The 11,054-nt window shown below is 51.1% G+C and overlaps 1 protein-coding gene across 6 annotated transcripts in view; it reads right to left on the bottom strand.

Annotated features, from left to right (window-relative positions):
- Nucleotides 1-571: 571 nt before the first annotated feature.
- The window catches only part of Med12 (mediator complex subunit 12), a 24,862-nt gene continuing 14,379 nt past the window's right edge, over nucleotides 572-11,054 (bottom strand). The window contains exons 31-46 of one of the 6 annotated variants that reach the window (XM_052733705.1): nucleotides 10,770-10,931; nucleotides 9,208-9,319; nucleotides 8,952-9,043; nucleotides 8,080-8,187; nucleotides 7,796-7,931; nucleotides 7,077-7,238; nucleotides 5,623-6,000; nucleotides 5,246-5,396; nucleotides 4,905-5,110; nucleotides 4,071-4,148; nucleotides 3,919-3,973; nucleotides 3,756-3,843; nucleotides 1,863-2,118; nucleotides 1,220-1,390; nucleotides 960-1,041; nucleotides 572-777 (exon numbers count right to left, since the gene is read on the bottom strand). In XM_052733705.1, the coding sequence (XP_052589665.1) occupies nucleotides 734-777; nucleotides 960-1,041; nucleotides 1,220-1,390; nucleotides 1,863-2,118; nucleotides 3,756-3,843; nucleotides 3,919-3,973; nucleotides 4,071-4,148; nucleotides 4,905-5,110; nucleotides 5,246-5,396; nucleotides 5,623-6,000; nucleotides 7,077-7,238; nucleotides 7,796-7,931; nucleotides 8,080-8,187; nucleotides 8,952-9,043; nucleotides 9,208-9,319; nucleotides 10,770-10,931 (2,281 nt within the window). In that variant the 3' untranslated portion in view covers nucleotides 572-733. Of the gene's footprint in view, nucleotides 778-959; nucleotides 1,042-1,219; nucleotides 1,391-1,862; nucleotides 2,119-3,755; nucleotides 3,974-4,070; nucleotides 4,149-4,904; nucleotides 5,111-5,245; nucleotides 5,397-5,622; nucleotides 6,001-7,076; nucleotides 7,239-7,795; nucleotides 7,932-8,079; nucleotides 8,188-8,951; nucleotides 9,044-9,207; nucleotides 9,320-10,769; nucleotides 10,932-11,054 lie in introns of all 6 variants that reach the window. The other 5 variants (XM_052733715.1, XM_052733663.1, XM_052733672.1 and 2 more) reach the window with 5 other exon arrangements.

The raw sequence follows: 11,054 nt of genomic DNA, 5'->3' as shown, positions 1-11,054 counted from the left end.
CTACTCTTTGACATCACATGCCCTTGGAGAGCAACTTCTCCGGCCAGAAATGTTACCTTTGGGGAGGTTCTCTAGCTACCTGGGTGTAGGATGGGGACCACGTGAGATGAGAAAAGGAAAGCTACGGTCTGGCATCTGCCCCTACTCTCAACTTGTTTGACACCAAGTATGTGGGGTGTTGTGGAAGGATGACGAGCTTTCACTGATTTCTCTCCGGCCTAATGAACCCCCTCTTCTAGTGGTATGTCCCCAGTGGAAGCTGCACTGTAAAGAAACTGCACTGTTGGGTTGAGGAGGTAAGCTGCCCTGAAAGGACTGAGGGCCTGGAGTTCACTGCAGGTTACTTTTGAGCAGGAAGAAAGGAGAACAGTTAGAATTCCAAACTGGAGAGGGTAGAGGGAGAGTGGGGGGATAATATGGAAAGTATGAAGGCTCTGAGTTGTTCATCCTTTCCCTGGCACTCTCAGAGGAGACCTCTCCATGTGCAGATTCACACACTTCTTTTGCAAAGAAGCTCTATGTATTGGGCGCAACAGCTCTGGGGTCTCTATATAAATAATATACAAAATCCAACAGTTCAATGCTTCACATTAACAAAAATACTAAAAATTCATTAAAAATGGAGCCTGAGGGAAGGACCCCAACCACTACTGGAGCTCGCCCAGGAAGGGGACTGAGAATTAAGCAGAAAGGCTGGGCCACATCCAGTGTACAAGCAGTTCCTCCAGGTGACTCAGTAGCGTCCAAATATGTTGGTACTGGGTTGTGGCTGGGTATCTGTGAAAAATGAGAGATTGTCAGGGATGGAAGACCAATCAGGGCTCATATTCATGAGGAAGGGAAAGGGGGAAGGGGAGGGGACCTCCATAATCTGGGCCTGAAGCTAGCACCTCGGCCACCTCTTCCTACCCCATCCCCTCTTCTTCCCCAGGTTCTTCTTGGGAAGGAGGCAGGCTTACTGGAGAGCTGTTGTTGAAGCTGCCGGACCAAAGCTGCTGTCTGTTGCTGTTGCTGGGTCTGCTGAAGCCCCTGGCGCTGGAACTGGGTGGAGATGGAAAGTGGAACATAGACCTCCAACCTTCCCCCTCCTTCTTCATCCATACCCCTCCCCTAGTGTTGTGCCTGGCCTCCCAACACTACCCCATCACACACTGTTCCTTCCGAGCACAGGCTGCCTGTGTGCCCATCCTGTGCTGCCATCCCTGAGTTCAGCAGCTACCTGGGGCTGGGACTGGGGCTGGGGCTGGGGAGGAGCTGCCTGCTGCTGCTGCTGCTGCTGCTGCTGGTGTGGCTGCTGGGGCTGCTGTGGCTGCGGCTGCTGCTGCGGCTGCTGCTGTGGCTGCTGTTGCTGCTGCTGTTGCTGCTGCTGCTGCTGCTGTTGCTGCTGTTGCTATAAGCATACAAGAGAGAATTTTAAGGAGAGCAGGGAGCTATGACTTTGGATTGAAAAGATGGGAGCAGGAAGGGGAAAGGGAGCTAGGGCCAAGAACAGTGAGGGAACTCTGGGTCCACATCTGAAAGAAACCAAACAGTGTATTTGGCAGACAGTGTCCAACTTTCCCCTCACGATGATCCTCAGGAAATGAAAAGGAAGGGGAAAGGAAGCCACTTAAGCACCATGATCAACTCCAATATGGTGGTGTAGGCCTGTAATTCTAGCATTCAGGAAGCTTGAGGCAGGAAGGTTGCCATGAGTATGAGACCCTGCTGAAAGAAGGGTCCTGAAGAAACCAAAGAAAACATGACCCATTCTGCTGGGTGCTTAGCACATTACATCATGTTTCATCTTGGGGACAGTGTGGGAAGAATATGCCCTTTCCTTCTTGGGCTCCTAAGTCTCAGACACGATCCTGGGGCCTTACCCGTAGGATCTGCTGCTGCTGCTGCTGCCGAATGTGGTACTGCTGTTGCTGCTGCTGCTGCTGTTGCTGCTGCTGCTGCTGCTGTTGCTGCTGTTGCTGCTGCTGCTGCTGCTGTTGCTGCTGTTGCTGCTGCTGCTGCTGTTGCTGCTGCTCAGGCAGGATGGAAGTTGAACGGACGCCTGCCTGGACACCCTGGGCACTCAATGGAGTCATAGTACCCATCATGGGTGTCTGCTGCAATGTCTGATGTGAAAACCTCCAAAGACAAGAGGTCCAGAGGTCAAAGCACAGGGCAGAGAAAGGGGGTGGTACAAACCCTGGGTCCCTGACCTGAAAGAAACTAACAAGTCATTGTATTCATTCCTCTTGGCACTAACTAGAGGAGCCCTTCTGGAGTCTGACAGATTTCTAGGTCAGGGAAGAAAACACAAAGACAATACTCCATTTTACTGTCTCATAACCTTAATGCTTAGGAATTTTTCGATTCTCTTTTAGCTATTTTTCTCTTATGAAAAACAGTCTACACACGAGAAGCATTCTATAAACACCTATCCAGGGTTTTGTGGTTGCTGTTGTGCCCCAGAAACACCCCCAGCTGTTCTGCTACTCCATATGCCCGATCTACCCAAATCTGCCCATCCCTGACAATCTGCAGCTGGGCTCCCTCGCCCATCTTCTCCCACCTTCCCTCCACTCTGTCCACTCATTCCACAGTGCTCTCTCGCCATGCCGAGTGCCTCCTATCAGTCTCCTGAGCAAAGCAGTCCTTTCTAGGGTTGTGTCTCAATGCTGAAGCTCACTGTTCAATGTCATATGTCTAACCTAGCCTCTGCTCCTTCCCGAGCCCAAGTTCCCCACACTTACGATCTGCTCCTTTCTGTCTCCAGACACTCAATCCAGTCCCCTGGTTTTACTCATGCTGCTTGCTCTGCCTGGAATGCCCTTCCTTTTCCCCTTCTCTACAAACCCCAACCGTAGCTATCCTTGGACGGCCAGCTCGAGTCCATGAATCTTTCTCCGGTGACTCTCACCTACATCTTTTCTCAAGTCCCATTTTATTTCTTGGTACCCAACTGCACACCTGATCATGTCTTTGTACCATTCTCGAAACATTCTTCTGCATGGTTTCTACTTCTCAACTCGGGTAAAATCTTTGTGCTGAGGAACCTTGTACCTTTTTTTCACCATCTTTCTTCACTCTAGTCCTAACACAGCGCTGGCTACACAGCAGGCAATCAGTGAGGCCGCTCTCATTCTGAATCCTAAGTTGCAGAGCCTCATGACAGTTACCCAGGTCTTAACTAAGAGTCAACTAAAATTAACCATGAAACTCATTTGTTAGTCCATTCTAGAGTTCAACTGCTTTTTATTCCCTTGAGACGGGCGTCTCATGTAGCTCAGGCTGGCCTCAAACTCATTATGTAGCCAAGGATGATCTTGAACTTCTGATCTTCCTCTTGAGTGTTGGTACTGCACCAACCTACCAGGTTTTATGTGGTGTTTGGGATCAAACTCGGGACTTCATGCGTGCTAGGTAAGCATGCTGTCAACTAAATCAAATCCTCAGCCCTAGAGTTAACTGTTTCATACTGGATTTAGGACTCCTTATTGTTTTACTATGTCTAAAAACCCTAGGTCCCTTCTTGTCAAAGTTAGCTATATTTGTTTCTTCTCTCTGGTCCTCAAGGAAGTGCCAGGGTTGTAAATGTGAGGCTCTTGGTCTCTAGGGTCCGCTCCAACTCAGGTTGTCTGTGGTAATGGCTATGTGACAAGATTAGTGTTCCTGATGTTTCCTAAAGTTCAGGTCCATTTACTACCTCGAGTACGGGATTTCCCCAGTGACATGCTTGTTTATCCCTGTGTCCTTTCCCAGCTCACCACTGCTTTGGGTACCTTTGAGTGGAAGGCAGTCCGTGCCCATAGGTTGGGGCCTGCTGATGCACATAGCCACTGGGCCGCTGTTGCAGGTGGCGGGTAGGATCTACAAGAGTAGGATTGGTAGAAGGGTGGGTGCTCTGATAAGGCTGGCTGGAGTAGCTGGGGGGCACCATGGTACCTGCAGGGCCTGTGTGTTGCTGCAATCCCACATGAGAAACATAAGAAGTATAGCCCTGGAGGGAGGGATGAGAGAGAGAGTGAGTGTTGGGGCATGAGGGTGGACAGCAGCCTGCTACCCTCTCCCTGATGGTCATAGTCCCAGGCACTTACCTGGGAAGTCTGCAAACCATAGGAAGAACTAGGGGTCATCTGATGGACAGATGACTGTCCCAACATCCCCTGACTCTGCTAAAGGGAAAAGGGGGAAGTCAAACTCAGGAGATGCTTTCTGCCATGTCTCTCTTATGTTGCCTACCTATACTGCATGTTCTTGAGAAGGTCCCGAGTGTCTCGTCAGTCCTGTGACCCACCAGAACCCTCTCCCTGACAGTCCTCCCTCCACCAGAACCCTCTCCCTGACAGTCCTCCCCCCACCAGAACCCTCTCCCTGACAGTCCTCCCCCCACCAGAACCCTCTCCCTGACAGACAGTCCTCCCTCCACCAGAACCCTCTCCCTGACAGTCCTCCCCCCACCAGAACCCTCTCCCTGACAGACAGTCCTCCCTCCACCAGAACCCTCTCCCTGACAGTCCTCCCCCCACCAGAACCCTCTCCCTGACAGTCCTCCCTCCACCAGAACCCTCTCCCTGACAGTCCTCCCTCCACCAGAACCCTCTCCCTGACAGTCCTCCCCCCACCAGAACCCTCTCCCTGACAGACAGTCCTCCCTCCACCAGAACCCTCTCCCTGACAGTCCTCCCCCCACCAGAACCCTCTCCCTGACAGTCCTCCCCCCACCAGAACCCTCTCCCTGACAGTCCTCCCTCCACCAGAACCCTCTCCCTGACAGTCCTCCCCCCACCAGAACCCTCTCCCTGACAGTCCTCCCCCCACCAGAACCCTCTCCCTGACAGTCCTCCCTCCACCAGAACCCTCTCCCTGACAGTCCTCCCCCCACCAGAACCCTCTCCCTGACAGACAGTCCTCCCTACTACCCCTCTCACTATCTTTGCCTGGAGCTGTTGGCGAAGGCGCTGTCCCTGGGGCACTGCGGGCTGCTGCTGCCGGTACACCGGGGTCTTATAAGATGAGGGCTCTAGGCCCATGACAGTAGTCATAGTTGTGGGCAGCACACCAGGGTAAGCTGGTCGAGTTGGCAGCTTCTGCATTGGTAATCGCACAGGGCGGTATGGGTCCACACGAGGGCCACCTGGAATGGAGAGCAAATTGACCTCTCTGGCATCCTCAACCCTTCGGCCTTTTTCAAAAACAGTTCCAGCCATCCACATCTCCCCTGGGGAGGGAGGAATGTTCAGCTCCACCATTCCTAGTGACTAGCACTTACCAGCAGGGAGTGGTTGATTCTGGGTATACAGGCCTAGGGAGTTCTGCCTATAGTTAAGGTGGGATATGGAACCAGGATTCGCATGGTGCAGAAGGTCTGGAGGTACCGTCACACCATAGGGACCGCTCCGACCTGGGCCTATGCCATAGTCCTGCGTGGGTACAGAGGACAAAGGTAAGTGGGTTCCAGCAGTTCTGGGTGGGGAGGTAGGAGAGGTGAGGGAGAAGGGTGTGAGAAGGAGTAGCACTGATACAGTCACTGTTATCATGATTCTACTGGCACCCCTTCCCCATGCACCCCACGCCTCCCTTAAACCAGGCACTTGAACTCCGTGCTACACAACGTCGGGAGGAGGGTGGGTCAGCCTGGGGACTAGCCTCAGTCTTGGTGGCTGGCTGGCTGCGCTTTTTGCCCTTGGTGGACTTCTTCTTGCGCTCCTCGGTGCTGGGAGGAGCAGCCCCCGGTTTGTCAGTCTTGGGGGGCTCAGGAGCCTTTTTCTCAGGCTCTAGTAGGGCAGGGGCTGGTGGCTCCTCGTCTTCTGGGGGCAGCGGTAGTGGTTCCAGGTAGTAGGCTCTGGGCCGAGGCCGCAGGTGTGTGTGGTAGAGGAGCAGCCGTTGCTGTTCCTCCCCTCGGGCCACTCGGCGGTCCACTCGGACTGTGCCAAACCAGGCCCAGGACAGTGGTGCTGTGGATGGCTTCAAGCCCTCAAAAAGATCCCAGGGAGAGATCTTTTGTTTGGTGGAAACCTGTAGACCCTGTTCCAGAAAATGAGAAAGAGTAAGCTGTTGAGACTTGGAAAACAGGAGACAGGGCTTGAGAACTCATAGAAGGGGGGGAAATATCCGTTGACAGGTTTTCAAACAAGGGAAGAGATCGGGGACACGGTGAGGAGAAGAAGAAAGACAAATGCTGCCACAGACGTAGGCAGAAGGGACCATTTTTGCTGGGACAGAGTTGAACTGCAGGAGGAAGGTGTGAAGGAGAAAGGTGAGGCCAGGAGAGAAAGAGGTACGGAAGGGGCAGGCAGGGAACAGAGAGGATGGGGAGGAGGAAGGCCGACAGAAGATGAGAGGGCTAGAAAGAAGCCCCGCCCAGGGGAGGGGCAAAGGGGAAGGGAGAGGAGAAAAGAGAAAGGGGGGGGGATGGGGGGGGGGGACAGGGAGGGCAGGAGGAGGCCAGAAGACACTGATGAAGGCTTTCACTTTGCATTTTAAACTTGGCATTCCCTTTTCTCCCTCTTACTTCTATGCAGAATAATATGGTTAATCAAGAAAATACTGAAACTAAGGGCTGCAGAGATGGCAGAGCCCTTGCTGCCCTTGCATAGGCCCAGGCTTGTTTCCCAGAATCCACATCAGGTGGCTCACAATCACTTATAACTCCAGCTCCAGGGAATCCAACTTCTGACCTCCATGGGCGCCTGCACACGTAAGTGGCACACATACAGCCGTGTACATAAACTTTTTTAATCCAAATATGGAAACTAACCTGAAAAGGAGGGAAGCGGAGTTGGGCAAATGAGAGACACAGAGAAAAGAGATGGGTGTCAGCAGAGTGGGGAGAGGACCCAAACCAGGTGGGGCAGAGAGGGGGAGAAGTGGGAGAGAGTCAGCGAGAGGCAGGCGGAAGTAGAGCAGAGTCCAAGAAAAGGGTGAGACTCCAAAGAAGGGAAAGCTAAGTGCTTTGCTTAAAGCCCCAGAGGGTTTGTACGTTTTACTGAGGAGAGCCCAATGGGCTCGCTCCTGAGCTCGGTGTGTCAGCTGGAATTGTGAGATCAGAAATTAACATGGGGTGCTGGGGGTAGAGGACATGGGAAGACAACAGAACATACCTCCTTCTTGAAGATAGAATCGAAGCCAGCAATCTTGTTGCCCTTGGTGTCAATAAGGGAGCCCTGTGGCTCACAGGTAATGACATCTCGGTTCTGCTTGGGTAGTGGCAACAGTTGGTGAACCTTTTCCAGACTGTCAGACTGGCGCTCTCCCAAGTCCTTCTGCAGGAACAGGGAGATAGGTCATGAGTTCAAAGATACAGAACAAGAGGGACAGGAAGTCTCAAGAGGTAGCACAGAACACAGTAAGTATAAAGAAGACACTCAAAGCTGGACATGGTGCACATCTCTAATCCCAGCACTTGGGAGGCTGAGGCAAGAGTATTTTGAGTTCGAGGGTCAGCCTTAGCTATATAAAGAGCTACCCATTTCAAAAAACAAAAATAATCTCAGCACTCAAACAGGTGAAGCAGGAGGATTGCTATGGGTTCAAGAGCAGTATGGGCTATGCAGTGAGTTACAGGACAACCTGGGCTACTAAATGAGATCCTGTCTCAAACCAAACGAACAAAAAGTACAAATTAAAAAAAAAAAGCAATGGCATTCAGTAAATCCCCAGTGCACAGATAAAAAAGAGCAGACAGGAAATGGGGGAGAAGAGGGCTCAGACCAAAACAAGTCATCTCACTCTCCACTTCCAGGCGGCACAGGAAAGGGTCAGGGTAGAAGGAGCTGAGTTTCCAGCACCCCGAAACCTTGTTCTTGACTCCCTTGCTCACCTGAAGCTTCTTCACCAAGTTCATATATGCACGTTTGTTTTCCTCCATGCTGCCCTGTGAGATGCTAGACATGTCCGCAGCCAATGTTCCATTGATAAGCACACTCAGCATGTCCAACACAGTAGTGAAAAGCTCACTGTGGCAGGCAGGGAGAAAACCAGAAAAGCAAGAGATTAAGAAAAAAATGGCCCAAGAGGTCCCAGGCAGGAATGGAGTCAGGGGTTCCTGCAGCTGGTATAGGGTAGGGACTCCAGGGCATGGCCTGCAGGGGTAGGGATGCTCACTTGTTACTCTGCATGTCCACAGTGCCACTGATGATGATCTCCAGGAGGAGCTGGGCCCACTCTGTAGTCTGCTGGGTACTACGCTGAACTGTATCAAACATGCCCCCCCACCTGCCAGGACCACAAATCAGCCAGATGGTTCAAGGAGGTGAGCGTTTGAGAAAAGCTTAGGTTAGAATCTGGTTGGATAGGAGCTGAGACCCCTGAGGCCCTATGCCATCATTCATACTTATGATTAACTATTCAATCTTGGGTCAGTGGGGCTGAATTTGATATATCAGGATCTGTTTCCTTACTTATAAAGAGATGGGACCTGTACTAGACAAATTCCATAATTCCATTCACCATGCCAAAATAGGTTTCTAGTATTTCTAGGGCTCAGCCAGAACATCAAATACCCTGCAGGGTCCCTGTAAGCATACAGGGTATTCAGTCTATTGGATCCTGACTACAGGAATTCAGTTCCTCTAACCATTTTTTTTAAGATTTATTTATTTATTATGTGTACAACATGCATGCCTGCAGGCCAGAAGAGGGCGCCAGATCTCGTTACAGATGGTTGTGAGCCACCATGTGGTTGCTAGGAATTGAACTCAGGATCTCTGGAAGAGCAGTCAGTGCTCTTAACCTCTGAGCCATCTCTCCAGCCCCCCTCTAACCATTTTAAGATCCTGCGTTCCTTAGGAAAGCAGGGTTCATACTGGAAGACCTCAAGGGAACCTAGGGCCTCCATTCTCAAACCTGTCCTCCCCAACCTGGGGCTTTTAAACTGTATTTCCAGCCCCCCCCCCCCCCCCCCCCCCCCCCCCCCCCCCCCCCCCCCCCCCCCCCCCCCCCCCCCCGCCTTCTTCCTTCAGCCCAGATTCCCCTTTACCAGGTTGAGGCGCAGTTTGAGTGCCTCATGCATTAGCTGCTTTGGTTTGCAATCGTCCAAGTACTGGTTTTCTCGCCAATTAATCACAATCTAGGATAGAAGCAAGTTTAACACGTGCTCAGGGATCGTCTCCTTTCTCGTCCAAGTCACCAAATGTTTTGATGAGGAAATAATGAAAGGTCGAAGCACGGAGTTGCCTCTGAGGTGCACCCTTCCCCACCCCGAAGCCACCTCCATGGCCCAGATACCCATACCTGGTGCACCTGGCTGTGGAGGGAGGCAAGGAGTCCCTCACGCTGCTCATCCTGTCCTTTCAGACATGTCAGCACCAGTGATAAGAACGGCTGCTGGCTCAACAGGGACATGCTAAAGCCATGAGGAGGGGAAGGGCAGAGAGAGGAGACTGCGGCTCAAGCAACTTCCGACTTTCTTGTCCCAGATTCTACTCTTAAAGCATTTTTTAACCATTTCATTTCTGTTTTCTATGTACTGATTTTATTTTGAGTGCATGCATGTGCACATGCCATGCTGCACAGGTGGAGGTCAAAGGAAAATTTGGTTCTCTTCTGAGTTGGATTGAACTCAGGGCTGGCAGCAAGCAGTTTTTACCCATGGAGCCATCTTGCTGCACCCTAGATTCTACCCCTAAGATGTGACCTCCTGCTTAGCCATGCCACTCAGCTCTTGACTTGCACTTCCTTTTTTTTCCTTTCTTCCTTCCTTCCTTCCTTCCTTCCTTCCTTCCTTCCTTCCTTCCTCCCTTCCTCCCTCCCTCCCTCCCTCCCTTCCTTCCTTCTTCCTTTCCTGTTGTGGAATATTAGTTTAAGGTGTGTTACATTCGTTTATGCTCTGGAACATTTGTTTAATGACACAAAGATGTGTCGCACTCTTTTATGTTGCATTTGTTTAACTCTGTGAAGCTGTGTTACTGTGCCTGTGTAAAACACCTGATTGATCTAATAAAGAGTTGAACGGCCAATAGCAAGGCAGGAGAAAGGACAGATGGAGCTGGCAGGCAGAGTGAATAAACAGGAGGAGAAGATGATGAGGAAGTGAGAGAGAAGGACTTCAGGGGCCAGCCACCCAGCTACAATGGAAGCCATGGAGTAAGAAGTAAAGAAAGGTATTCAGAAATAGAGAAAGATAAAAGCCCAGAGGCAAAAGATAGACAGGATAATTTAAGTTAAGAAAAGCTGGCTAGGGGCTGGAGAGATGGTTCAGCGGTTAAGAGCACTGACTGTTCTTCCAGAGGACCAGGGTTCAGTTCCCAGCACCCACATGGCAGCTCACAACGGTCTGTTTAACTCCAAGATCTGACACCCTCACACAGACATGCACGCAGGCAAAACACCAGTGCACATAAAATAAAAATACATCATTTAAAAAAATTTAAAAGAGGAAAGCTGGCTAGAAACAAGCAAAGCTAAGAAGTAAGAATAAACCTCTGTGTGATTTATTTGGGAGCTGGGTGGTGGACCCTCCAAAGAGTAAGAGCCAAAGAGCCAAAAGAGTAAGAGTAAAAAACAACCAACTACATCTTCCTTCCTTTCTTGTTTTGTTTGAACAGGATCTCTCTATGTAGCCCTGGTTATCCTAGAGCTCACTCTGTAGGCTAGTCTTGAACTCACAAAGATCCGTCTGCCTCTGCCTCACAAGTGCTGGGATTACAGACATGTGCTACCACACCACACCCAACTGCCACTTTCTCCTGAGGCCTATTCTCTACCCTGAGCCCCAAAGTTTCTTCTTCCCTGGGCCTGCAGGGAAGCCTCCTCTCCTTTCTACTCTTCAGTCCTTACCCACAGAGCCCTTTTACCTCTTCTGTTTTTGTCGATCTCGTTCTTTTCGGGAAGAGGAACCCAGATGCTGACCCTTCTCCAATTCCTCCCCAGCAGCTTTTAATACATGGCCCTGGACTGAGGTGGGCAGTTTGGCAATGAGAGGAGCTACCAGCCACACCCCAGAACGCTCTAGAGAGCTGGAAGACAGAGGACATGGGTTTCAGGGGAGCCAGGTAGACAAGGTTGAACAATCTATCATTTATTTTCCCTGCGCGCATGTCCAGCATCACCATTTCGAGACAAACCCTAACGTGTTTCTC

This window comes from Peromyscus californicus, unplaced genomic scaffold (genome assembly GCF_007827085.1).
Source record: "Peromyscus californicus insignis strain IS unplaced genomic scaffold, ASM782708v3 Scaffold_10__1_contigs__length_136768540, whole genome shotgun sequence".
Taxonomy (NCBI): domain Eukaryota; kingdom Metazoa; phylum Chordata; class Mammalia; order Rodentia; family Cricetidae; genus Peromyscus; species Peromyscus californicus.
The sequence above is the reverse complement of the archived record's forward strand: the minus strand, read 5'-3'. Positions and strand labels throughout refer to the sequence as shown.